Source organism: Apteryx mantelli, chromosome 2 (genome assembly GCF_036417845.1).
Source record: "Apteryx mantelli isolate bAptMan1 chromosome 2, bAptMan1.hap1, whole genome shotgun sequence".
Lineage (NCBI taxonomy): Eukaryota > Metazoa > Chordata > Aves > Apterygiformes > Apterygidae > Apteryx > Apteryx mantelli.
The window spans coordinates 147,236,695-147,263,165 of record NC_089979.1 but is presented as its reverse complement, the minus strand read 5'-3'; the positions used below and the strand labels follow the sequence as shown (position 1 = coordinate 147,263,165).

The window sequence follows — 26,471 nt, the reverse complement described above, 5'->3', positions numbered from 1 at the left end:
CATATACATGTGATGAAATGTTGTCTGGAAGAATCACTCAGTATGCACAGCCTTAAAGCTGTGCAGGGCCTCCAAACAGGACTGAATTTCTTTTGCGCAGAAACTGCACCTAACCGCACCTCTTTGTGGTTTGCACACCAGCCAGCACAATGAGGCTGGGACTCCAGTCAGGGCCTCTTGACATCGCTGATTTCCCTATCCCTTTCACCTTCTAGCCAGCACCACTTCCTACAGAAGATTTTCTCCATACTTTTGAAACCAGTGACGACATCTCTTTAGTAAACACGATTAGTCAGACTCAGTCAGGAGGTTTTCTGATCTGTGCTGCCTACTGCTCTCATTTTACAGGCCTTCTTCACTTCATGAATCTTGACACTGCCTGGAAAAGATTTTTTCTAAGAACTCAATGGCCTCTTTGTAATAGAAGACAAAAGTAGAAGCAAATGGTAGCAGCATATCCATTTTCCTCTGCTTTGTGAATTTGATGCTGCCTATAAGCCACGTGAGGTGAGGTGAATCACCATTAAAAGTACTACACCTTGAAAAGAATGCTCAAACAACTGTAAAGATGTCACTAAAAAAGGAAAGAGCAGCAGGAACAGAGTCAAGGACTGGGAGAAAGGGAGCAGAGCCAGAGGAGGAATGGGATTCCAGAATAAATTTCCCCTTATCTGAGAGAATGAATAACTCAGATTGTTGCTAAATCACTTAGCTGGCATTTTTCTCTCAGTTTTAAGCAGATAATGCATGGACAGACACAAGAAAATATGGTCAATATATATTATTTCATCACAGTTCAAGATGGAATATGGCTATATAATCTCCTTTTTAACTTTGACTTATTACAGACCCTTACATAGACAAGACTATACAAATGCAAAACTATTTTAAAAAATCAAAACTAGTTATTGTTTATTTCACAGAACAAAATCTGAAACTACAAACCAAACCTTGCACACCTTTATGTAAGGAATCGAACTCACACATGATTTACATTTTACAAGATTTACAAAAATTAGGATTATAAATTCTGCATTTGGGAATTTAAGATTTCCAGAAATGGTAACTGACCTAGTGTGACGGTGTGCTCCTTTCCCCCCCACTGATGTTTTCTCTCCCCCTCAACATGACCTCCCTGTAAACAGCACATATGTAGGGGCTAGTTGAGCATGCACCAACTAAAGCCTGTCTAGTATGCAAATATGAGTCAATCATCTCCCCCCCATAAATAGGGGGCAGCCCAGAGCCCATTGAGCTCTCCTGCACAGCAGCGGGCTGCACTGCAGAACCTCCTCTTGAGCAGGGACGCCTCTCAAGGTTACTCCTTGAGGCTGAGAGATTCCTTACCTGCGACAGATCCTCGATAAGTGATTAATAGCATGCTGAACTTCTGCGAACTTCTCGAAACTTTGCTGAGTTATATCTCTGATTAATTGCGCACATAATTCCTTAGACATAAACCGTTGACCAAGTCTGGGACTAGGACTGGATTCAGCCGCACCTAGGCTCCTCTCCAAAGGAGTTTATAAGCAAGGGGGTCCAGTCTGAACCTCGTGACTCAACAGGAGGGTCTCCTTTGCACACACCCCTTTAGACATAAACTGTTGACCAAGTCTGGGACTAGGACTGGATTCAGCCACACCTAGGTTCCTCTCCAAAGGAATTTAGAAAGCAAGGGGGTCCAGTCTGAACCTCGTGACTCAATGGGAGGGTCTCCGTTGCGCACGCATCTGACCCTGTCCTTCAGGCAGTAAATAACTGAGTGAACCTTGCCAATTGAACCTTGTTAAATCATTCTTATTCATGATTGAGCTCTGTTAAGTCGCTGTCTTACTGCAATAAACGTAGAGCTGCTTCCCTCTTAGGAGTGAAGTACATTACTCCTTTCACGACACCTAGCCATTGTAGAAAGGAAATAAAATCAGCAGTAACTGATATAACTGATCAAGCCTTCTTGACTTCCAGCACACACTGCACAAGCTATGATACTTATTGAAAGGGTACAGGTGAGCAGTTACAACATGTGATCACCATCAGAGCCATCCAGTGCTCCCACAAACCTTCAGGATATGCATAGGTAATGTTCCTCCCCCTCCTCAGTCACTGTTGTCCTGCTACAGCAGGAGGTTTTGCCTTGCGCTCATCCGTACCACCTCTCCCAGACAAGCCCACTTGTGGCCAGTCAGAATACCGGGAGGGAACGCCAACTACACCTTTCCATTCCAGAGGCCTGCCCCCACATTTTACCTAATTAAATCCTAGAATAGATATGCTACAAGAACTGAATACTTACTTTTCTATGTGCGTGAAATTATGGGAACTGAAACTATAAAATAAAGGGATTTATTTTTCCACATGGTTCAAAAAGGATGTGCTTTAAATACAAGCTTGTCATCTAGCAACTACAACACTGCTGTAGCTAAGAAGGAATACTCGAAAGCTGATAGAATTACAGAGATGTTTGTCAAATAGCTGGAGAATCTGTGCATTAGCATGGTTTAAAATAAATCTGGGGCAGAAACTTCAAATCTTGGAAGCATTTCTCTTTGTAAGATCTATCTTACATTTTATTTCCTATTTTGTATCCATTTCCATTGTTCTATTTAATAATCAGTCAGTATTATCTCTTTTCTTAAGACCCACACTCATCAGTGTGGGCCTTCAGATCATAAGATCTGAAATCTTACATAATATGGAATGCTTATGAAATAAAGTAACTGCTGTATGTAATACTATGCACACACTGAAAAATGGCTACTACAGTACTTGCACATGAGAAAATAGCTTTGGCTTAATTCTAGTTGCATAATTTTATTAAAACAAGGCACATTTTACTACATTTTACATTACATATTACATTAAATTTTATTTTATTAGAGTGTTGCATGTTCATTCGGTTCTATGTTGGTCACAAGATCCTTTGTGTCACTAGTTCCAGGAACTGCATCACTATTAAAATACAAATTGTTCTCAAAGTTGTCATTTGTCAACAAGCGATTCTTTCTTCTTTTGTAGAAGAGATAGCCTGCAAGGCCAGTTCCTACTAGGATGAGGATCACAACAATAACTACAACTCCTGTTTTACCATGGTTTAGATTAGGCGCCTTCTCGTCCTTTGTCATTGCTGAAAACAAACACAAAGAAATCAAGACAATGATACATACTTCTTATCTGATTACTGGAAGCAATTTCTTTAGAAAGCACTGTTTTTAAGTAAACATGTTCCATTTGCTTCAGATAATGAGTGACAAAGGTAGTAACATAAAATTAATTGATTTTTAAAGGTTAACACTACGTGTCATGTCACAAAACTTTTTCTAAAACACCTGCATTTGAACACTGAATGGAGTATATTATATTCTACTAGGAAATAATATGCTTGTAGGAAACAGATGTTCAGGTATATCTGAAAATTTAAGATACATAATACAGAATATGATGCATTGTGTTTATGATCTTACATGGGATTATTTTCATCCACTTGAAAGAAAATATTCTTACCCTTTGTAGGCATTTCAGCTGGTGGCATTTCAGCTGCTGGTGGTGTTTCAGCTGCTGGCATTCAAACACATTGAAAAAGAATTATGTTATTATTATATTTCTGCTATTTATATATTATAATAATAATGTTTTTTGGGCATAATAAAAATTATATTCCAAGAAATGTACAGTTATACATACCGCTAAATACTTAAAACACCTTGGTTTAGTCCATACAAAGCTTTATACACCTATCAAATGGCACAGCACAATGGTCCTTATACTAGTAGATATGTACATATGCTAGCAGATGCAAAAACTCCAAGAGAGAAAAAGGACCATCAACAAGCTCCATGGAGACAGACCCCACACCAGTGTAAAGCCACAAGAAAGTCTACAGAGCATCTTGCAGGACAGAGATCTTCAAACATAATCCTGACTATAATTACAAATTCTTGCAGTAGCTGGTATTCTATATAATCACAGTGAGTGTAAACACATTGGGTTTGCTAAGGGGCCTTAATAGCCCTCCCTACACAGATAATTGAACCCAGTCCTGAACATCAAAGTTCCTTAGTAGAGACCACATCCAAACTAAGATGTTTGCAGCTCATTTAAGATTTAAGATCTGGACCATGAAGTCAGGCTTGTTGGGGCTATCATTTAAGATGAAAATCCACATTTTGCTGTGTGGACATAAATCAGTTGATAGTAAATCCTGAACCATCATCTTTTATTTTGATGAAAGTGAGCTCAGAAAATGAAATAATTTTACCAACTCCTCCAACTTATGCTGCCTGACTTCATTAATGATCCAATAATCCTTGCTTCTGTCAGTCCTGCTAGTTTTACATTTAGAGACAAATATTATTCAATTTCTAGCTCTTCAAAGTAAAACGAAACATGTTTATTTGGATGCTTCCAAGAGCTTTTATCAAGATAAGCATCCATTAATACTGCTGACAATAAAAAGCAGCTTGTTACTTGTTTGCATTACACCAGTACGTAAATCCATGGGAAACAGGGAAACTGGGAGCCTTCTCTGTTTACAAGCTTCCGAAGTGCCTGCTAGAGGCACTCCACATTCTCTAACAATGCTATTTTATGTCCAAAAGCACCCCGTAAAAACAATCTCACAAATGTAACAAACAATACAAGGAAATAATTTATATTATGCAAATTCTGAAAACAATCTTCTGGCTGCATTGCTTAATTTGATAGGAAAATTTTTGGAATACGGAGGCATTTCCTTGCTTCTCACAGAAAGTGTTGACTGCCAGGGCTTAGTATAGCACTGATCATGGTTACCATGTACTGTTGTTTTTTACTGAAAGATGACTATATGCTAAGACCACCTACATTTTAGACAAGTACTATATTTACAGATACCATTCCTGAAAACTGAGAGTGAGAACCCTTGACCATGATATTCCTGGCCAGTATTTGTAGCACAATCAACAAGCACCTATTGAACTGCTGAACATTTCTTTTGAGTACCTTTGTTTATGGAAAAAAGTCAGATTTTTTATGGAATAGACCTGTTATAGAATTTCAAATCGCTAAGGTGAAAATTACGTGAACAAGTGGAGTGGAAAGTAAGGTATATTTTACAGGAAGACTTCACTCCCAGCTTTGAGTTTTGCAGCTTCTTCAGAAAGGAGCAAACTGGTGCAGTTGCACAAGTGCAACTAAATAGGATGGCCATTGATTGTAATACTTCTTACGTATATCTACGACTATTTCCGATGATAGAAAATGGAAAATAAAGGGCATTTTCATTTGTCAAGCACAGTGTAAAAGGACAGAGAAATAGACTCTGAATGGATAGTTATATCTGACAGTTCTGCAATATTTCCTGTACAATGTACAGTCATCATTACAAGCATCTGAGTGAGTCAGGATAATTTTGCATTTGAGAGCAGATTTTTAGAAAGGATAGCAGAATTTCTCCCATTTCCAATCTTCTGGAGGAAGTAGGCATAATTCAGCTATTAAATGTATTTCACTCTTCTCGTAAATGTTAGTAATACAAGCTAGAAGAAACGCTTAGGATGACGTTTAGAAACATGTATGCACTAGATGTACTTGCTGCCAAATTTGCACATTCAGTTATTTCAGGACACTTTCTCTTTAGTACATTCAAATTCTGTTATTTGCTTTGCTTTTCATTTATTCATCCTCTCAAAACAGACAACACAGAGACAAAAGGTCCGAAAGGGTTCATTAATTCACAATCCATAAATATTTCATTCACAGAAGTGCTACTGCATACTCAGAAAGTGCACACACGTGAGCCTGCCAGAGGGAAATATGCAAAGAGGATTCCCTGGATTTAGCAGAGGAGATTCCCTGAGTAACACATTTTCAAAGAGATGAGACTAACTCACGTGTGCAAAATGCAGCACTACCAGTGTGATTACTGGACAATTATTGATACAGGACAGGCAAATTTATCAAGTGTATACACTAGGTACAGTTACAGATACTTTTCAAAACAGCTCTGAGGGACATCCATTTCTGGAGCACAGGTCAGAACTACTACTTTCTGACAGAGTTATTCTCTCTTTTTGTTGGCATGCAAACGTGCATCCCCTCCCATTTATAAAACCACAAAATACCCATCTCAAACGCACTGTGTATGGCTGCTATCTATTAATACTAAGCAAAAAAGAAGCACTTTCTCTCCACACATAAAATAAATTAATAAACATAGCACTTACTTTTTGGTTTTTTACAAACATAGCCTTTATAGGAACTGCAAAAAATATTATTCCAGTACCCGGAGTTTGCATACATTTCAACACAGTGCTCATTTTGTTGAGGTGAAGGTTCTCCTACATTCCAGTTGACAAAATTCACTGCAGTGTTGTCTAGCCACAACCATTCTCCTAATTGGAAAAACATTGAATATGGTAAAACAAGATAGTGTTCATTTTCCTGTTGACAGCTGCTCTGCATTTATTGCCTTCCCAAGGAATTTACCTGTGGCCACTTCTGTGGCCATTAGACTGTTTGGACTTTTGGTCTGACACGTTATGGCTGCCCTTAAGTTTTTATGTCAATGAGATAACATCAAATTTTGGAAAATGGCGGGCCAGTCTGACTTGTAAAGTTATTAAGGAGAGAAAGTTTAAAGAATTATTGCCCATACAACTTGCTGCATTGATATGATGTCAATTACTTAGTCAGTTATAGAAACGATTGATGTCAACACATAATTTATCTTCAACAGAATGCTCTTTATCTAAGTAATTTGTAGGGGGTTAGGGGTTACTACTCTTTTAAAATCCCCCCTTAAGTCTTTCTAATTCCCTTTATTTTTCAGTTTCTGCTCCTTCCCACTGACCTTACATACTTTGATTTTCATTTCTGAAGATCTGCTTCAAAAATCTTGTGATCATTGTTGTTTAACAATGCTGGGACTTTCTGTCTCTTTCTTCCTGTTCCTTTTTTTTTCTTTCTTTTAATAGTGTTATTTATTTAGAATAAATGTGCCCCTTGTGACTCTTAAGTTGTACTCAGACAAGAAAATTCTTATACTCAGCTTGAAAGTTAATGTTTTATTACAAGATGCCTCATATTTTAACTTGTTATTTTTTTAATACCTGTCCCTATTCGTGTCAGTGCATGACATTTTGATACCACTTTTCCAAAAGTACAAAATTTAGTTATGCTGAAATCATGATAATCATTATCTAATGATACAATGGCATCTACTTGCTGAATCAGCTTCATGTTGATGATTACTGTAAAAATTGTATTGTTCTTCAACTGCCCTAGAACTAATTTTAGAAACCATTTTTGCGTGTCAATTAACCATATGGGTAAACCTCAGCTTTTCTTGATATGTATTATGTTTATAAATCATTAATCTATTCAAATTCTTTTCTCCTATATGGAAGACCTTTCCTTTTCTTTCTTTTTTTTCCCAAGATTCAAGTAAAATAATCGAGTATTTGTCTTCTCCTCAACTGGCAGGCAGTGATAGGAAAAATCTTCGAAAACTCCAGAAAATTGACCTAAGTCCCCTGAACTATTCTGCAGCCCTGCCTCTGACATTATTAAACTGGAGTTTTTAGTTTGAGCAGCACAAACCTGAAGTAGCCGTTAGGTCTATTAAGACAGAAATAACTATTTAACTGAATATTAATTTTATTAATGAATAAGCAATAATCAGCAAAGTGAGATTTAATTAAATAAGCCTATTGCCTGTTTCTCTTTCTTTTCCTTCCTCACAATGAGGCAGAAAATAGAAAAAGTTATGATGCATTATTCCAAAGACATGAATTCCAACTTCAAAGTGAATTTGTTCTGAGGGGCAGCTGAAGCTAAAGATAGGTCATTCAGGATGGTGAGACTAGATGTAATGTTAATCACATTATTCTCTAGCATAAAAATTAGAGTATCTCAGTGAAAAGCACATCAACCCAGTGGCCTCTCCAGATCTGAGAAGAACCATTTGACTTTGGCTCTTCTCAACTACCAACATGATCCAGTTTGTATTCTGCTATATGCACCCTATGCCTTACTGCATCCTGAATTCCTTTTCTTGCTTCAAGATGAACTTGCTGGGCCTGGTCTTTCTTTTATATATTATCAGTTATTGCTTGATTACCATTGAATTACATCTTCCCCCATGATGAGACTATATTACCTTTCCAAATTTCACTTTTATGTATTACCAGGTACCACATAAAATTTTCAACACCCATATCAAACACCCTGTGACAATTCTTCACCAGAAAAAATGTTTTACAAAAAGTAAAGAATTTACCATCTACATTTCTGTACATTCCTGTCCAAAAAGTTGATATTTTCCTTTCAAGTGGTTCAATGGTGTATGCCAGGAAGTTGGCTTCAGCTGAGTCTTCAACTGACACCAAAGAGGCCCCTGAAAAACATAAGGAAAAGAAAATGTCTTAGAGACACAAGTTTCACAGCAAACATGAAAAACAAAAACTCTGGATAATTTCTTATGAAGGGCTCTTGCATTGTTGTTGATATATTTCTCAGCATTTCCATCACAGTGCACTAGCATTTTGTTTCCTCATCCACTAGAAAATAGCAACACAACTGAACAATGACTCAAGGCAAAATATAACAGGTAAATATGTGATCCGATATAAACTTCTACTGATATGTTATTAATAAAAAACAAGTAACAAAAACACCTACAAGTTTTTAATAAAAAATGCCATAACTTCAATCTATGCACAATGTAACTTCATACATTAATGATTAAATGTTTTCTGAGCCTTTGTATAACTCGCCTATAGCACAGTCTTTGCTGATTTTCTGGGGTACAGTCATAAGCATGCTCTTTAACCAGGTTTACTTCCACACATTTTCTTTGTAGTCAACAGAGAAAGATTTTCCACAGCATGATTCATAGCACCTAAATTAGGTTCTTGCTCTGAATTACCTTCTAAAAGAATCTCTTTCTCCCCTGGTGATGGAAGAAGTGCAGGGAATTTAGCTCCACTCAGAGAAAATTGGAAAAAGATTTTCATGAAGCCTGAGTTTTTACTGTGGGGTGACAATATTTGCACTGTTCTTCCCTGTCTTCTGTATTTATCATCTTGGTCATCTGTTGCCCAGTTAGTGTATCATCCAACTGCAACACTAGGCATTCTGCCATAATGATTCATTCTAGCAAGGTCAAGAAGTTGTGGCACGGGGCCTGTAATGCACCAGCAGAGCAAATGAGACTTTGTATGGAGTGTTATTAAACAATTGATAAAGTGCATCTTCTGTTCTCTTTCTGTGCGGGGTTGGAATCCAGTCAACAGATATGTAGCAATAGCTATGCCTGGCATTTCACTGTTTTGATTAGGCTGCTGAATTTTTGAAGGTGTTTTTCCTCAGGTAAGGAAGACAGTTACAGAGAATGAAAATATAGAAGTCATTTGGATTACTACTGAGCTAGTGCTAAATTCTACTATGGTTCAGAATTCCACTATGGGTGAGATATAATTAGAAAATGCCTAACTGCAAACAGAAAACTCAGAGTGCAAGTAGGGACAGCAGAGCATGGAAAGTTCCTCTTTTTTGCAGTAGTCTTTATGTTTTTCTAATTGTTCCTCTTTTGCTGAATGGTGTCAGATGTTTGGTTGCATCAAAGATTAAGGGTAACATTGAAGGGGAAGTCAGTGCTGTGAAGTCTGTGTATAATCCCCTGCAACTTTTAAACTGCACTTAATGACAGTCTTTTACCACACAGGCTGAAATGGTCAGTCCCTTTATTCAGGAATCTTAGTCTAACACAAAAAAGCAATTTTGATGTAACTGCAGATTCCAACAACAAAGATGTAGGGCAGCTGGGGACTAAACTGAGCCACCTGCTATCACAGGCAACATCATCACTCAATTCCTTTCAAACTTCACCTTAAGACTCTTTCATTTCTTTGCCCCACTCTTCTTAATCAAAGGCTGTTTCAGAAACTTAGACCTCTGAAGACAAAAAAGTGTTCTTTAATTTCTAGAATAAGCCGTTCAAAATCGTAATCCTAACACTTAAAGCAAAGAACAAATTTTCCTGATATTTGCACAGCTGCCAAGATCTTTTTGAGTATGCAGAAGAACAAACATTGCAGCTTCCAAAGACTAAGCATCTGCCATGCCAACAAAAGAACTCAGAAGACCCATGGAATTGGGTCACACTGTGACAACTCTCACAGTCTTAAAGATTGAGCTATAGCAAGAGAGTTGTATTTCTGAGACATTTCTGTATTTAAAAGTAAACAATCGAGAATCTCTATCTAAATATTATGCAAACCTTAATGAATATAGTAAGATTTAAAGAACATATAGCAAAACTTGAACATTCCCTCAGAAATCCTAAAAGCTCTCTTAGCTGTCAATGTACTAGCTCTTGAGAACCCAAGAACAAACCTGACTGCTGGCAGAAAGGGTGAGATTCATCTCACTCAGCTCTAGGTGTCTACATGTGACATGGGTTTCAGTGGTAGGTTTATAGTCAGTGGAGTTGAGGCTGCAATTCACCTGACCAAATGTCAGTGTATATTTCTGGTGAAGTCAAATCAGTAGTCAGCTCCACTGACTGCATGAACAAGGTCTCTGTGCACTCTAATGGGAACTTAAATACCTAGGTTGCATATAGCCACCAACACTGTAGATACAAAGTTTGGCAAGATGAATCTTACTTTACTTGCCCAGAGAAGTAAGCTGCAAGAATGAAACAACAGCCCTAGTTTACTAATATATTATCCATCCTAGACAGCTGTAACTTCTTCATTTCAGTGGCATAAAACTGGAATAACCAAGAAGTAAATCAGATCAGGAATGCAAATGATATGGAAAGCCATTAAAACTGCTGTGGATGAGGTTGACTACCTCCTATCAGAGTCAAAGGACAAAGGTTCCACTTCTGTCATCTCCATTCCATACTACACAGCTCTTCCAATGCCTGGCCCCACACTCATGAAAGAGTTAGTGTGTGCCATTGGTAGACAGCTATTCTCCATCTCCTCCAAAATTAAGGCAGCATTTGGATGCAACTGTCCTAGAGAACACCCCTTGTACCACCCTTGAAATTACAAAAATATATAGCACATGCTCAGTTTTTCACAGATAGAAAAAACAAGTCAGGAAGATGTGATCTTTGATTAAGGAGGATACTCACCTAGTCGGAGACATTCTAAAGATGCTTGGGCCCAGTTTCTTGTAGATGAAGATTCAATGTAGTAGCAATGACCTCGGAAAGGGATCCAAGACTTGTGATCTTCTGATTCAGGGCACTTTCCTGGAAGTTGGGGGGGCTCAGTGGGAGCTTGAACTGGTTTAAAAAATAGAAAGGGCACAGTTTAAAGACACAACTCCTTATACATTCTTTTATCATGAATAGGTTATTCTCACTGAACATCGGAAAATTCACTTGAAATAAGTCTTAAACAAAATGTAATCTTGGTAATCTGCACTGCTTACTATAACACAATAATAGAAAAAAGTCTGAAACCGGTGAACAAAACATACTGCAGCTGTGCATCACACTCAAGAAATCTAATTCAGCAAAGAACCCAAGCATTTTTTTTTCTTCAAACACATTATTAAGTTCAGATCAACTCTCTACTTCAATCCAATTGAATTTTAAATATTTTATCTATTTAGTTCTTGATATAAAAAGCAGCATTTAAGTACATATCAGCAGACCATTCAGGACAATGAACTATAAAAGGAAAATCATCATAATTGCAACAGTTTGATTCAAGTTCTTACCATCAGGCTTTTTGCAAACAGAGAAGTAACTTTCATTACAGGATCCTGTCTTCCAGGCTCCAGCAATGTCTAGATAGACACAACCTATTTTCTGCTTTGGTTCCCCTTCAGCCCACTTAGTGTACTTCATTCTCCAGTTATCAATCCACTCATAACGCCCATTGGTCTAAGCACAGAATAAACAGGAATGATTAAACCCTAAGCATTAACCATTGCTTTGTGAGTCAAATGTCTGTCTGTCTAGCAGCTTATGCCAGAAGTTTTCATTAGAAATCAATAACAAATGCAAATGGGCCAATCTTTTAAATTTATGTTGTGACCAGCAGCCGTTCATTGAGAAGTACAGTGGGGCAACAAATACTTTTCATCAAAAGGAAATGCAAAGTAAGTGACATTGAATACATTTTGGACTTGACAAAACTGTTAAATAAAACTCGGAAATAAAAATTTCACTAAATATAGTTTGTAGGAGTGAATATCTGATGCTTAATTTTTGTACTAATTTTCTTCAAGTTTCAAGAAGTGCAGATTATTTTAACTTAAAGTGTACTTAAAACTGAATATTCTCCCACCACAGTTTATGAACTCAATGGATCATCCTGTTGGTTAGGTTTGAGGAAAAATTTTTTTTTTGGAAGATGTGTTTTACATTCATTCGTTTGTATTTCTTTCGTGTGCTTAGTCAAATGAAGGGAATTCAGGATAAGTGCCTATGCCAAGAAGAAAGAGTGGTATACTTTAATATTTGGAAAGTATTAAAATATCAGAGAGTGGGGAGAGGGGAAACAAATAATACATTAAAAAAATGAAGTAAACAAACTAATTGCTCGGCCAACTATCCTCAGAATGTTCCAAAAGTCATTTCAACAGCACTTTATTCTATTTCTGAAAATCAGGTATTGCTTAAGAATTTTATCCCAAAGCAAACACTGTCTACATGAAGAGATATTTCAAAATGCTAGCCTAAAATGTCTTCTTTGGAAGTGCACAGAGTAGAATGTCACAGAGAATAAGTGTAAAAGATATACAATTTAATCCGAGTAATGGAAGAGTATATACCCCTACCTGTAAAAACTGACGGTATATACAAGCACTTAGAACCAAGATGTAAACTAATAAGCTAACAATAAAGAGATAGTAAGGCTTTCTAGTTCCTGTTTTGTCCATAAAAGAAGCAATATCATTTTCAACTGGTTTGATGTTCTTACCACATTACTGTTAAGACCAATCCATATCGGCACCCCATATTTTAATATCTTTAGCCACAGGAACGAATGACTGTAGGGGTCTAAGACGCTGGAAAGGTCAAATTGATCACGTCTGCAGTTTTTTCGTGCATCCTCCCATTTCATTTTGGTATGGATGAACAAATAACTACTGTTACCATAGCGGATAATGCTGGATGGGACTGTACTTGTAGAAGGGAGAAACTCAGATTCTATAAAATAAAGGAGGAAGAAAGGCTTATGTCATATAGTTATTCAAAAGGGTTTATGATTTGACTGCAGTAGCAAACAGGATAAAACAACCTGCCTCCTTTCTTCATCTCATATTCCCTGACTTTTGACCAGCATAGGTTAGGTATGTTATTCTTTAAGAGAGCATCAGTAGCAGAAATCAATTACAGAGCGGTGGAAAGGAAAAGAGCTGCGTAAAGCAGCCTTTGACAAGGCGAAAAGGAACATTCTGCGTAATCCTCCAGGCTAGTATTACTGAAATGAACTGGGATTAGAGTAGGTTGCGACTGCTTTAATGAAACACTTTTCCACCAAAACAAATGTGTGGTATAGACCATGTTGTTTTCAAAGAATTTTTCTGTCAAATGTATTTCTCAGAGATAGAGAAAAGGACCTCTGTAGTAGACCACTCCTTAGAAATCAATCTGATATTTAATTGCAGGTTTTCACTGATTTTAAATTTTGTTTTCTAGGTGAATTAGCTCAAGTTCAGTGCAGATGAGCTACATTTGCCCTCCAGATAGTTTATGCTACATGTATAAACCCAGTGTTTTCCAGAATATGTTTTGAAAGCCAATGTGTTCAGAAAATGATTAGAAAAAAATGAGTAGACAAAATGACAGAGCAAGTATCAGAGCAAGAGTCCTACTAAAGACAAAGATATAGATACAAATTCCGGCCCAGGAAGTTAGTAACATGACAGTTACTGGGAAAGGTCAGCTGAGGATAGTCTCTCTAGCTGGACCTTTGGTTTGACACATATGATCCTTGTGTTCCTGCCTGAAAAACAATTTGTGGATATATCTTTATTGGAAGTGAAATGATGTTGAAATCCAGAACTTAACACCCAAGCAAAAACCTGAATATACATTAGGTTTGATTGTGTTTTAATTGAAAAGACAAGTACCTGCATTAATTTGGCATATATAACCTCTGTTGTTATCACAACTCTCATCAGCCCACTTCCCTGCTTCTTTAACAGGATTGTTTCTCATGACAACACAATCAGCCTAGGAGGAAAAAGACACAAGATCAGTTACATATTACCAGAAAAAGCAAAAAAGAAACTTTTGTCACCCTTTCACATCTTCAGACACAAGTAATACTGCAGTTTTACTCTCATATCCTTGTAAGATTTAGTAGCTCCAATTTTATGATGCTGAGGTTCTGTTCCTCTTGTGCTTTGCAAACTTCTTAATGTTGCTCTGTCTTGCACAACACCAGGGTGGATAGGAAGACCAAAGAAATGCTGGTATCCTCCCATCTCCAGGCATACAGAATAGAGAGAAGAAAAGCCACAGACACTTTAAAGAGAAGTAAAGCAGCTATTGCAGAAAACACCAATTAACTTTGCCCTAGAAAAAAACCTTCATGCCATGGCTTGACAATCAATGGGCAATGCAACAGTTCTGACATCTCACTCTCCTCTTCAAATTTATTCTTGCAAGCTATAATATTATACACAGCAAAATTAGATCTGCTCCTTCCCAAAGGCAGCCATTAATCTGCAGGTGCCACCCTTATGGTGACATTTCAACCTCTCTGAGACAGACACATTGGACAGAACCTATGTGAGCACACAGTAAACAAACATTGACTAATGCAAAATGCTGTATGTCTACAAATATCTTTTTGCAATGAAGCATCCATATTTAGCTTATTCTGCTTACATATTTATTTTGGCTGTCCAGGAGGAGATGCACAAAGAAACATTTCATTTGCCAGTGAAATGCATTAAGATTTAAATCTTTCTAACTGAACAGTTGCACAGTATTGTGCATTAACCCTGACAACTTATTTTTTGCTGAGGTTAAGTATATTTAAAAATAAATCTGAGATTTATAAATCAGAGACTTCTTAAGTTTTCAGAGAAGACTTTATAGAAACCTTATTACTTTTCATAAAGAGGGAAAAATATATATTATTCCTCCCAAAAGTAACATTTTAAGCATGCTGTTTCTGAATAACTTCAAATTTTCCCAAATTTTCTCTCTCAATAAGAGAAAAGAAGCTCAGCAATGCTACTTTCAAAAAGAGGAAAAATACCATTGTACACAAAAATAAGTGTTTTTTCAGTGGAAATTGTTTTCCGTGTAAACACAGTGAGTCCTATAATGTATTGTAGTTCCATAGCACAGTACCATCTATGCATGTGCCACTAGAGACCAGTTTGTATGACAGAGAAATAGGGGAAGTGATTTTTTTTTTTTCAGAAAAACTGAATGGCTGGCTTTTTATAGAAGCAACATGTTCTTTCTGCAAATCTGACTGACAACGTATCCATGTGCTTGCATGTAAGATATGGCTGTGTGAGGGTAATGTTTGTCTGCAAGTGCCCCTTGCAAGCTACATGCAAACTGAGAAACCCCTAAATTCAAGGATAACTGTGGTCACAAGAATAGGAAGATGTGCTCATTCAGTGCATTTTTGCAGCAAAAGCTGTAAGGTAGGAGTCCCCTGGTCATCTTCTTTACCAGAGCCTAAAAGAGAAGGCAGGATGAACACAGACACAGTGCAGCCTTCATGTACACAGAAAACTGAAATCTGAAACCAATGTTTGTATGAGTGCACTTCAGATGCTGTAGCTAGCTGGTACAGCAACTTCCAAAGGGCTGAAAGCCCTTCGCTCTACTTGGATTTATACTTGACATGCATAAAAAGGTTTGTAATTAACAATTTTCTCAGTGCAAGATGTAACCCCAGTCAAAGCTGTTATTAAATTCTGCAGATCTGAAAGCAGTAAATCCAATAGTACCATGTCTCAAAACCCAGCAAATGCCTAAATGCATTCTAAATGCAAATTGTAGTGAACATTGTGTGATTTCTATTCACCTGGCCATCATATGAGTATAAATCCATATGTCCTGATGGGAAGCCTTTGGCCCAGTTTGTAAAGTAAACTCCCTTTCCATCTGTCCAAAGGAACCTCAGTTCATGATTTATATCATTTAATCCAATCCATGTATCAGTCTCAAAATCCTTCATATGAAAGGTGAGGAAAGCTAGAGTGAAAAAAGAGAAAAAGAGAAATAGTTTTAATGAAGGACAACTGAACCCAGCTGTCTGGCCTCACTGAGCCTGCTGATAAATCCAGATCTGGACTAGGTTGAATTATACATTTCTCTGAAGGACAGAACACTTCACTGTTGACAACATAAGCAGAGACACCAGAGTTATTTATTTTACAATAACTAAAGGTAAGATAAAAAAGAGGTGAGTTTTGAGTTTAATGAACAGGGAACTAGATATACAACTTCTCCCTTGTTCAGAATACTTCACCTAAACATCTAACCTGGTGCTGGGACAAATCCCAAAAGCATGAGAGGAATGCAATCTCTCAAGATATTTTTCAAATCCTATTCTTACAAATGACTCATAAATATCCAGCTGTGTAATTTGCATAAATTTTTGATAATCTCACCAGACTGGTTACCTTACAGTGGCATCATACAGAAAACACAATGGAGCACCAACCTGTTCTTTTACAGAACTACAAGAGTGTTTCCTCTCTCCCTGGAATACCTTGGCAACTGCCTACACTCTCTCAGCAGGGAGCAGAATGCAGAAGAGACATACTTAAAATGATCCTCAGTAGAACTATTCATCACAGGCAAATCAGTTACCACAGTTTTGCACAGTAAAGGAAGGTGGTTTAGGCTAGCGTGTCTTAGCTCACAAGTAGAGCAGGCTAGGTCAGCTGGCAATCAACAATCCACTAAGCCACAGTATATCAAGCACTGTGATAAAATGAACATATCACAGCTTTTACCAACTGCTACAGTAATAGCTATGGCCTTACCCTTCTTCTCTACAAACAACAGCTGCTTTTTCTGTCTGTTCTATCACCTGTTCACCTTTCTTTGGTCTTTTAAAATGAATGCAACGTATCCTTCCAGGAACAAAACCTGTAGATTTCTTTATCAAATGTTAGCATTGTTCTTCCAGAAACTGTTACAGGAATTCAGGCCTTTCCTTACATACCTACATTGCCAGTAATAATAGTTGTGTGCTAATAGTTCTATATCCATTTCTCTCTCAACTGAAATTCAAGCCCTGTGCATGAACCACCTGAAATCTGTACTGTAGAAATTATGTTGGGCAAGAATTTAACTATGTTTGAAAAGTGAAGGTTTGATTCTTCATCTCCTCACATGCAGAAAACACAGGTAGTGCAAAGTTCATGTTAGCGGTCTGAATTTAAAGTAGTTAATTATCAGAGTACAACACTGATTTGTTTCATTATGGTTGATTTTTCTCTGTGCTCTTTTGAGTTCACAAACAGTACATGTGCAGTATTCGTTTCTCAACAACATAGTATAAAAGAGCATTTCTAAAAAGAGGGTGTTACTAACATCTATAAAAATCTTGCCCCAATTTTAATTTGAACATATCCCATATTTATTCAAACACAGGATAATTTCTGTCTGCCCATCTACCCCAGTCAGGGATGCAGCTCTTGTGATCATTATAATAAGCTCTCCTAGTGAAGAAAATGGTATATCTACATGCTGAGTTATAGCTAGGGGTATGAACCATAAAACCTCTGTCCCAAGGTGCCCAGACACAGCAAGTTCTGATCCCAAAGTTACTGTGCTTGGCTGAGATAATACAGAAAGTCATGCAGTGAGTTAATGCTACCTAGTGAAACTACATCACTTAATTGGAACTTGCTGTGTCCAGCTGGCATCATTCATAGGCAGAAAAAGCATTACACTGATTAACAAGACAATATACATGTACATACAATTTACATATATATACATGTATGTATACATATATATGTATACACAAACATGTGTGTGCATAACACATATACATACATGTGTGTGTATACATATGCATACATACACATATGTATACATACACACACACACATATACATACAGACATAAGTCTAAGCCTACGTTAGAGTTTGGTAGATTCAGGTGCAGACTTCATTAGAAATTTCTAAATATTATATGTCTGAGGACCAAAATCAGGTGTGCAGTCTTTATTCAAATGATGTCCTTATTCATGCAAATATAGCAGCCAGCCTGTTAAGATTAAATGTTGCTACAGAACCATACATAGTACCTTGCACTTGTTCATTAGGGACAGTAGCCAAGTTTCCCCCTAAATTCATGCAAGCTGTTCGTGCAGCATGCCAAGTGACACGTTCATCTTCTGTAGATCCAAATATTTTGTAACACTGAAACAAGAACAAATTTCCCAAATATTATCTTTACTCCAATACCTCTTACAGATCAGAAGGCACTGCTTTAAGCAAAGCAGGATGGAGAAAGCACAGTAAAACAGCACATTTATCTGAAAAAATGCATTCAGCTTAAAAGCGCTTTTTGTGCTCATTCATTTTCTATGTAAAATTAAAGCTCTCACGAAAATGTTTTCTTCAGCAAGACACATGCTAGCTTTGATGTGAAATCTCTAAAAAATAAGCAAAACCTGACTTTTTGTAGACAGTCAACTAACGCTGGTAAGTTACATACTACTGATACTAGTCTGCCTGTTTTTTTTATTTGACTCTATAAAGCATACCACATTTTTTAAAGTCAAGGAAGGCAAAATGCACTCAGTGCCGGACGAGCATATGGTTTGGTTAAAATACATCAAGATCAATACACCAATATTTCACAAACTCCAGCTAACCCTTTAGGAAATGCATATCAAAAGACCTGAAGACATGACTAGAAAACGACTTTCACAAACTGCAGCCAGATAGGCTCATATGCCACTTCATGAGAAGTGTAAAAAACAAAAAACACTTTTCCTGCAAAATAGTGAATGGACAAACAAACAAAAGCGTGCAGACCTCAACCAGCCCTCTGGAAAGGAAAAATCATTCTAATAAGAAACAATAAGTAAAATAATTCCTTTGCTTTCTGTCTAATACTTCACCAAGCATGCAACATGCCATGTATTTGTTATGGTACCTTATTCTGAAAGGAAAGCCAAGTTGGATGACATCCTCTTGGAGTTGAAAATGTTGTTGGAGGAACAGTTGAATTAATGGAACTGTTGTGCCTTTCACATATGTAGGGATTTGGATAACCACAGTTTATATCATTCCAAAATCCTGAATGCAAGATAAATGGGGAACTGTATGACACTATATCCAACGTTGGTTAGATAGAAATCAATTTCAATTATTGTTACACAATGATCAAATGAATATCAAATCCTCAGTGTCTGTTAGTTTATGGATCATTTTATATCAGCAACTATGAGAACTGTGCCACTTTATACCCAGTTTAATTATGGAATATTAAAAGCAGTGTACTATTTAAATCAGGTATTAGAAATTTCATTTTTATAGTAGCACATTAGACCAATTTTAATAAAAAAATATGAGAGTTGTATAGCAGTCACAAGCACAGGCCTCTACCAGACCTTCTCCATGCTACATTTAAGATAAACACAAGAGTACAAACTATGAAGTCCTGAATATAATATCAAGTTCCTCTTCTACAAGTTTGTAAAAGAACAAAAAAAAGGTGAAAAGAGGTGCCTTTCGGAAAAAAAGTTGTGACACAAACACACAAATAACAAAATTCAGAAACAAACATATAAAACTTACCTAAATTCTTATACATGACTACACAGTTTTCATCATTATTTGCAAAGTTGGGTTCATGTGGTGCCCATGCCAAATAATTCACTGGAGTCCCATCCATCCAGCTGAAGAGAAACAATCCAACAAAACCCATCTTTAACATACAAATAGAAGTGCTTTCATATCACAAGAAGTCATTTGGCAAGATGTTTAATATGCCCATTTGCAGGTTAAGGTGTACAAGGTTTTTGGACCAGTTCTAATTGAGAGGTATCCACAATACATGAGTTAATTGAGAAAATACTTTTTTCCTCTTTTTTTTTAAACTTTGATATTAATGGAATTAATGCATTACCCCATAAAACTGAGACATACGCAATATTTTCTATTGCAGATACAAGGAAACCAGTAATTTACCTGACAGTGTGATTATTGCCAGAAAATTTAGAATACCTCTGGTAACTACCCTTCCAAGAATGGGAAAAACAAAGAATATAGTATCCATGTAATCATGAATATTGGTGTGGAGTAACAGATGCTTAGCTCATTGCACTAAACTTACTCTCTTTGCAAAGACACAAGATAAGTGTTGAAGTTATGTTTACTCTGGATTTATGCAACATGCTGATGCTTTTGCAGCTGATAGGACAATATTCAAAATAATCTTTCAGGCCAACATGAAAGCCAGACACCATTTCAGCATGAGAGAACCGAGATGCTCATCATTTCCCCCAAGTCATATATTCCTTGTGGCTATTACAGAGATAAGAGATTTTAGTCGTAATACTGGCAAAATGCTTGATCATTCCCTCATGCACAGGGAAAATTGTGACAGCCTGACAAACCAACTAGAAGGCAATCACTCTGACAATGTGCTTTACCATAAGGTAAAATCTGAACACTGAAAAAGCTGTACATCTATGTAGATTAAACTACAGAGAACAAAATCATAGCCAAGCAACCAAACATTTATTAGGAGACACATTCCTCTTGGACTAGAAGTGACAGAGGGGCCTAGGCTCACCCTATATGACTTCCTGCACATATGCAAGGCACTTCACCTAAAAGCATATTCATCTTAGGGTCCCTACAAAAACAATGGAATGGGAGAGACACCTCTCTTCTTCTTCTTCAGAAGGTGATTTGGCCCAGCTAATATCTTAATCATCCTCTGAAGGGGCATCTTTTTCACCATGGACTATAAGAAGAACCAAGAACTACTAGGCATCTATCCAGGCACTTCAAGATCCAAATAGAAGTGAAATGAAGTCATGCCTAAATAAAAAACACATGCAAAAATTATGGTGCTGCATACTGACATTCAGAAAAGCTTGCAGAAAACCTGCTTATCCTCACCAAGCATCTTAAGTTATAAAATGGCAGCAGTTATCTTTGCTCTACAAAAAGAAAATAGGAGTTTTGTTGCTAACTTGCAGTTGCATTTTCCCTTTAAATACAGTCTGTTCCCAACAGATTGTAAGGAGGGAAAAGAAGAATGTTTTTATGTACCAAATATCTTACATATTTTGAGTGGGGGCATCTATTTGTATTTTAAATATAAATCAGAGAATAAAAGAAATTATAACTTTTTTATAAAAGCTCAAATACATTATCTCCATTGTAATTTTGCTGCCAGCTTTGGGTGAAAACTATTAAGGAAACATGCAGTATTCCTTTTGGATCATCTAGACATGGAGCTAAATCAGCACAGACTTAAACCACTTGAAAATATAACCATGTTTAAATCAAGATTCAAACCTGGCTATGTCCTGTGAAACTCCAGATCCTTTCAAGGTAACTTATTCTTTGCTACAAGCTACAAAATCTTACAACAGTAAAGCAGAACTTTCCAAGTCTAGCAGAGCTGATGTCAACTTCGGAAAAGTTTAAAAAAATAAAGCTAATGTTTTAATATTGCTAAAGAGTAAGTCCAATTTTAAGGTTTATCAGTCTACTCTAGCTTCCAGTGGTGTCAATGAGGAATGCCATTTACTTTAAAAGGAGTTGGTCTTCTATGAATAAAGAATTTCATCCAATATCAACAGGGAATGCTTTTTAACTCCTTATATTAGCTATACTTTGTTGGAATATGAACAAGGCAGACAACAGCTGAGGGCAAAATAGAAATCAAGCTTCTTTCCTGCTATAATAAAATACAGAATAACAGCATTATTAGTGGGGTGAGAATCCCTAGCAACAGATGTGATTCAAAAAAATTTGGATTAAATATTAGGATAAAGTGTGTAAAGTAGTAAAGATACTACAGAACACATTTTTACAACCTTACCTTCATAATCAAAAATTCTAAGCATGAAATTTTAGTTCCAGGAAGTTGGAGGAAAAACATTTTCATCTGCTTTGAGACACCACAATTTCACTCAAGTACTTCATTGTGCTTGCTCTGCTCAGTGGATTTGTTCTTGATTTTGAAGCACAATGTGAGCTTGATGACTCTAGGTGACCTACCTTGTCCGTTGATCAACACTCAGTTGTAAACCAATGAAATATGAATCCTCTTTGCCATTTTTCAGGATCTAGAATGTAAAAATTAAAATTTTACACATTTCCTCTTTTTATAACAGAAATGTATTCTGTAAATAGTGAGTAATCTACTACTGAGTCACATAGGTTGTGAAATGTTATATGCTTTAGCTACAAAGCTAAATTTTAAAGCAGCCCCAGTCAGTCCTCAGTTGAGCTTCACTGTCAGCCAAAAAGTGTGGTTACTACCTCACGATTTCTTACAGTCTTATTTGAAAGTCACTGCAATCAGCACCTCTTGCACAGTCTCTGCAGCTGACATCACCTGAGAAATGTCCTGCAAGGGCAAAGCCCTCCTACAATTTTGATGTCAATTAATGCAAGACTTTCGTGTTATCTCACTGCCACTCTTCAGCCAGCTCGGGGAAAGTTCTATGTAGCTCAAATCTGACCTTTAAACGCACTCCGGATTTTAAAAAAACTGGCCTCCAAGAGACTATAAACAGGGAACTAGGCCCAGTCACCTAGGAAATAATACTCTAAAAGCTCTTTCTGGTGGCATAATCCATGACTCACATTCTTCTTACCCTATGTTACAGGCCATAGGGAAAAGGAGGCAAAGGTGTGAACTTGGAAACTGTCAATCAGATCAAAAAAAGGCTGCTAGGTAGACCACATCTCAGACCACACTGACAAGATCAAAAGCCAAGGTTTGAGTGTTGCATGTAAGCCAATATCTGTTTTGATCCATATCTTAGGATATCTTGAGTTTATCTGTTATCTGTTGATGCTGTAGCATCTTTACTTGCAGTTAGCTCAGCCTACCTTACAGAAACAGAGTAGCTCAAGAGAATAATACTTATTGCTAAAGTGAAGCCACAGATTAATTAAAATTACACACTAGGTTTACGTTAACTGCATTAGCAGTTGCATACAGATGTAATGTGGTGTGACTGCCATGATGAGTTAGTTAAAAACAGATGTGGGTTTTTTTTAATTCTTACTGTGCTTGTTACTATAAAAAATACCAAACAAAAACTGTCCCTGTCTCAGCTTTGAAAAGATCCCAAAAAGACTTGATTTGACCTTCGTACTAATCTGGCTTACTGCTACTGCTGTTTCACTAACTTCACTGTCATAAAACTAGCAGGGAGAACATGAGGATGAAAAGGGTTTGTGCCCATGCTCACTTATTCTGGATGATTTATTCCATAGCATTAAAGATTTTTCTTACATATCGCCAGAGGAATTTTCTTTCACTTTCACTCTCAATGACAGCAAGGTCTCCAAAGTTCTTCTTGCAGAATTCCCGACCTTCTTCCATAGGAACACTTTCTGTGCTGAAGTAATAATGTCTGTCTTCATGTATAATCCATCCATCCTCGGTAGTCTTATACTCTGTAAGATAAAGGGTAAGCTAAATGTATTGTTCCTAAGAACAAGATACTCTCATTAGCAGAATTTAAAAGTGCATTTAAATGCACAAACACAAATAGTAATAGTAAATACACTTACTGGGTGCAGGAGATTCTGTTGGTTCAGGTTTTACACTCGCCCCTGTAAGAAAAAATATTTATTATGGTCAAATAATAAATTTCTGGAGCACTCTTCAATTTTAAATGCATATTCTTGTTCCCTTAGGGTCTAAAACCAAGCTATTCCTAATGAGCAAGGAGTTATAAAATACCTTGAAATCCGACTGAACTGAATAGTTACATTTGGCATTCACTGGATGCAGCATATCTTACATCCCAAAGCACTAACTCTGTTAAGCCAGGCCCTGTGTCTCCCTCCCGCTCCTTTCCCCAGGTCATTTATACATGAATTCTGGCTTAAACCAGAAATAGCATGGGTTATCTTCTTCCATGCTGCCCCAGCTACTACAGAGTGAGGTTCTTCCCATCTTTCTCCGGTTTTGAGAAGAACTACTATCCTGGATCTTAAAAATTTCCCTAGATAAAATCTCACTGGAACAGATATGCTCCCGAGAAATTAACTCCTCCTTTCTGACAAAAAGACTTCATGCTAAAGAATTCCCCTGTTTGTTTTGGCTACAGCATTATGGAGATACTTTGTCATTAGTATCTCAGGAAAACACTCCCTGAAGATCTCTCTGGAGATCTTTACAGGGTTACCAATTTATTTTGTGCTAAAAAATAATAATCTCACAGATATGGGCATGTTAGAAAAAATTCTCTGAGTGCCTGAAAAATCCTTTCATCAATATAAAGCAGATCTAGTAGTTTGTTGTCAATAAGCTGATAAAGCATCTTCATTTTGTTTCCCTCTAACCCAATAAGTGACTGTGGTAAAAAACTTAACAGAACACTTTCTAAAATACTCAAAGTTAGGAGATACGCTGCTTGTGGAACTCTATTTCCCTAAATTAGAAACTTTGGCTTGATGTCTTCAGAAAATACAAAGACCTCAAGAAGATATTGCAAGAAACCAACAAATGAATACAAAACCCAGCCAAAGCAATATAAAACATCCCCAAATCAGGCTTCATCTTGCAATTATAGATTCAACTAGTTGATCAAACAGTATCTGGCCAAGTAAAGGAGCGAGGAAAGAAAAGTTTTGACACTTAAAAACTCAAATATGTGAACTGATTTGCAAACTATTTGCTAAAAATGTGAAACTTGACTCAGAAAAATTTATTCCAAAACAGAATTCATTGGAAAAGGCATGAACTTCTCTAAATGAAAAGTCAGAACAGAATGTGAATATTCAAACTACCATTTCCTGTTTTTCAGGAATTACATTTCCTTTTCTGAAATCAGAGATAAAGATCAGTGAGAAGTCCCAGCAGGGCACCTTTGGCTCTGTTTCTCTGAATATATCAAAGGCAGGTAAATCCTTATACCATTTTGATATTTCACTATCCACAGGGTACCATTCTGATGAACAGCTTTGAAAATTGTTGTGCTCATAGCTAAGAAAAAAAAATCAAATGTGATTCTGTTCTTACTATACGTATGTATAGGAGGAAGCAATACTACCTTTTTTGATCTGACAAATCCATCCATACAGATAATCACAATGCCTGTCATTCCATAACATGCTGGAATCGCCACTAATCTCTGCACAAAGTTCAATTCCTTGATAATTATTGGGCTCTCCAAAGCCCCAGTTTTCGTACCTTACCTATGATAGAAAAAGTTTTGTGATGATTCCGTTGTATAGAAAGACAATAATAGAGAGAGGGAGGAGACAGCATTAGACCGCAGACCCACAGTCTATTTCTAATATCAGTTTAAAAACTGAAATGAGAGGAAACCAGAACTTCCCCCTGCAAATGCTGACATTTCAAATTTGTTTTCAGATTGCAACCCGACCACAGCTTATATCAGTTATTTCCAATCACAACTGGCAGAATACTGACATTTCTTATAGGATGTAAATTCTGTAAAATTCATCTGATGACAATAACAATGTATGCTATGTGTTGATGCTAAATTAAATAAACATCCTATATTAGCAAAATATTAGGATATTATTGAGACACAATAAAAATGTTGGCATTTTTCCTCACAAAAATATTACTGCAATCTTAATATTCTTGTACAAATTGCAAATTCAGTTTAAATCCATTTTCTGTATGGTAAACTGTTCCACCAAATAAATTTTGACCGACTTTACAGGAAAATACATCCACATCTCCAAAACCAATTTTGTTTCTACAGTTTTATATCTTAGTCTGAGGTACAGTCAAGTCATCCTGGCGTAAAACAATTGGAATGTAGGAATGTAGGCCATTTCAGATCAAGTTCTAAATAGCAAAGAAGATAAATACTAAAGACGGACTATTTTCCTCTAAAAACTTATATTTTATAAGAACAGCCAAGCAAAAAAATGACACGAAAAAATCTTTTTCCTCTTACTCAACATGAATTTAGTTTTCTTGTTGATTTAATGCACCTTTCATTATTAAAAATCAGTATGTTTTAGCCAAAAATCAACATGAGATTGTTATTCATAAGCTTTGCTAAAGAAAGCATGAAACAAGAGGGTTATGATTAAGTATAAAAAACACAAACACATACACTACACACACTTGAGAAACACAAGGAATGCAAATAACAGTTGTGAAAATTAAACCACTCACTGGAGATCCATCACTCCAAACAAAGCCATCACCAGGATTCAAGTAATATAAACCCATCCAGAAGTGTTGGTGGTAGTACCCATTGTTCCTAAACAAAAAAAATAAATATTCCATTTATAAGCAGTTAAAGCATAAAAACAAAGCTAAGAAGGACATTAAA

The 26,471-nt window shown here is 36.7% G+C and overlaps 1 protein-coding gene across 1 annotated transcript in view; it reads right to left on the bottom strand.

Annotated features, from left to right (window-relative positions):
- Window positions 1-2,795: 2,795 nt before the first annotated feature.
- MRC1 (mannose receptor C-type 1) overlaps window positions 2,796-26,471 on the bottom strand; it is a 60,005-nt gene continuing 36,329 nt past the window's right edge. The window contains exons 14-30 of the mRNA XM_013949346.2: window positions 26,312-26,399; window positions 25,206-25,350; window positions 23,719-23,760; window positions 23,438-23,601; window positions 22,189-22,256; window positions 19,747-19,847; window positions 19,103-19,245; window positions 18,246-18,360; window positions 16,005-16,174; window positions 14,080-14,182; window positions 12,924-13,153; window positions 11,716-11,881; window positions 11,123-11,275; window positions 8,255-8,371; window positions 6,201-6,368; window positions 3,502-3,555; window positions 2,796-3,124 (exon numbers count right to left, since the gene is read on the bottom strand). Coding sequence (XP_013804800.2) covers window positions 2,874-3,124; window positions 3,502-3,555; window positions 6,201-6,368; window positions 8,255-8,371; window positions 11,123-11,275; window positions 11,716-11,881; window positions 12,924-13,153; window positions 14,080-14,182; window positions 16,005-16,174; window positions 18,246-18,360; window positions 19,103-19,245; window positions 19,747-19,847; window positions 22,189-22,256; window positions 23,438-23,601; window positions 23,719-23,760; window positions 25,206-25,350; window positions 26,312-26,399 — 2,278 coding nt within the window. The 3' untranslated portion in view covers window positions 2,796-2,873. The remainder of the gene's footprint in view (window positions 3,125-3,501; window positions 3,556-6,200; window positions 6,369-8,254; window positions 8,372-11,122; window positions 11,276-11,715; window positions 11,882-12,923; window positions 13,154-14,079; window positions 14,183-16,004; window positions 16,175-18,245; window positions 18,361-19,102; window positions 19,246-19,746; window positions 19,848-22,188; window positions 22,257-23,437; window positions 23,602-23,718; window positions 23,761-25,205; window positions 25,351-26,311; window positions 26,400-26,471) is intronic.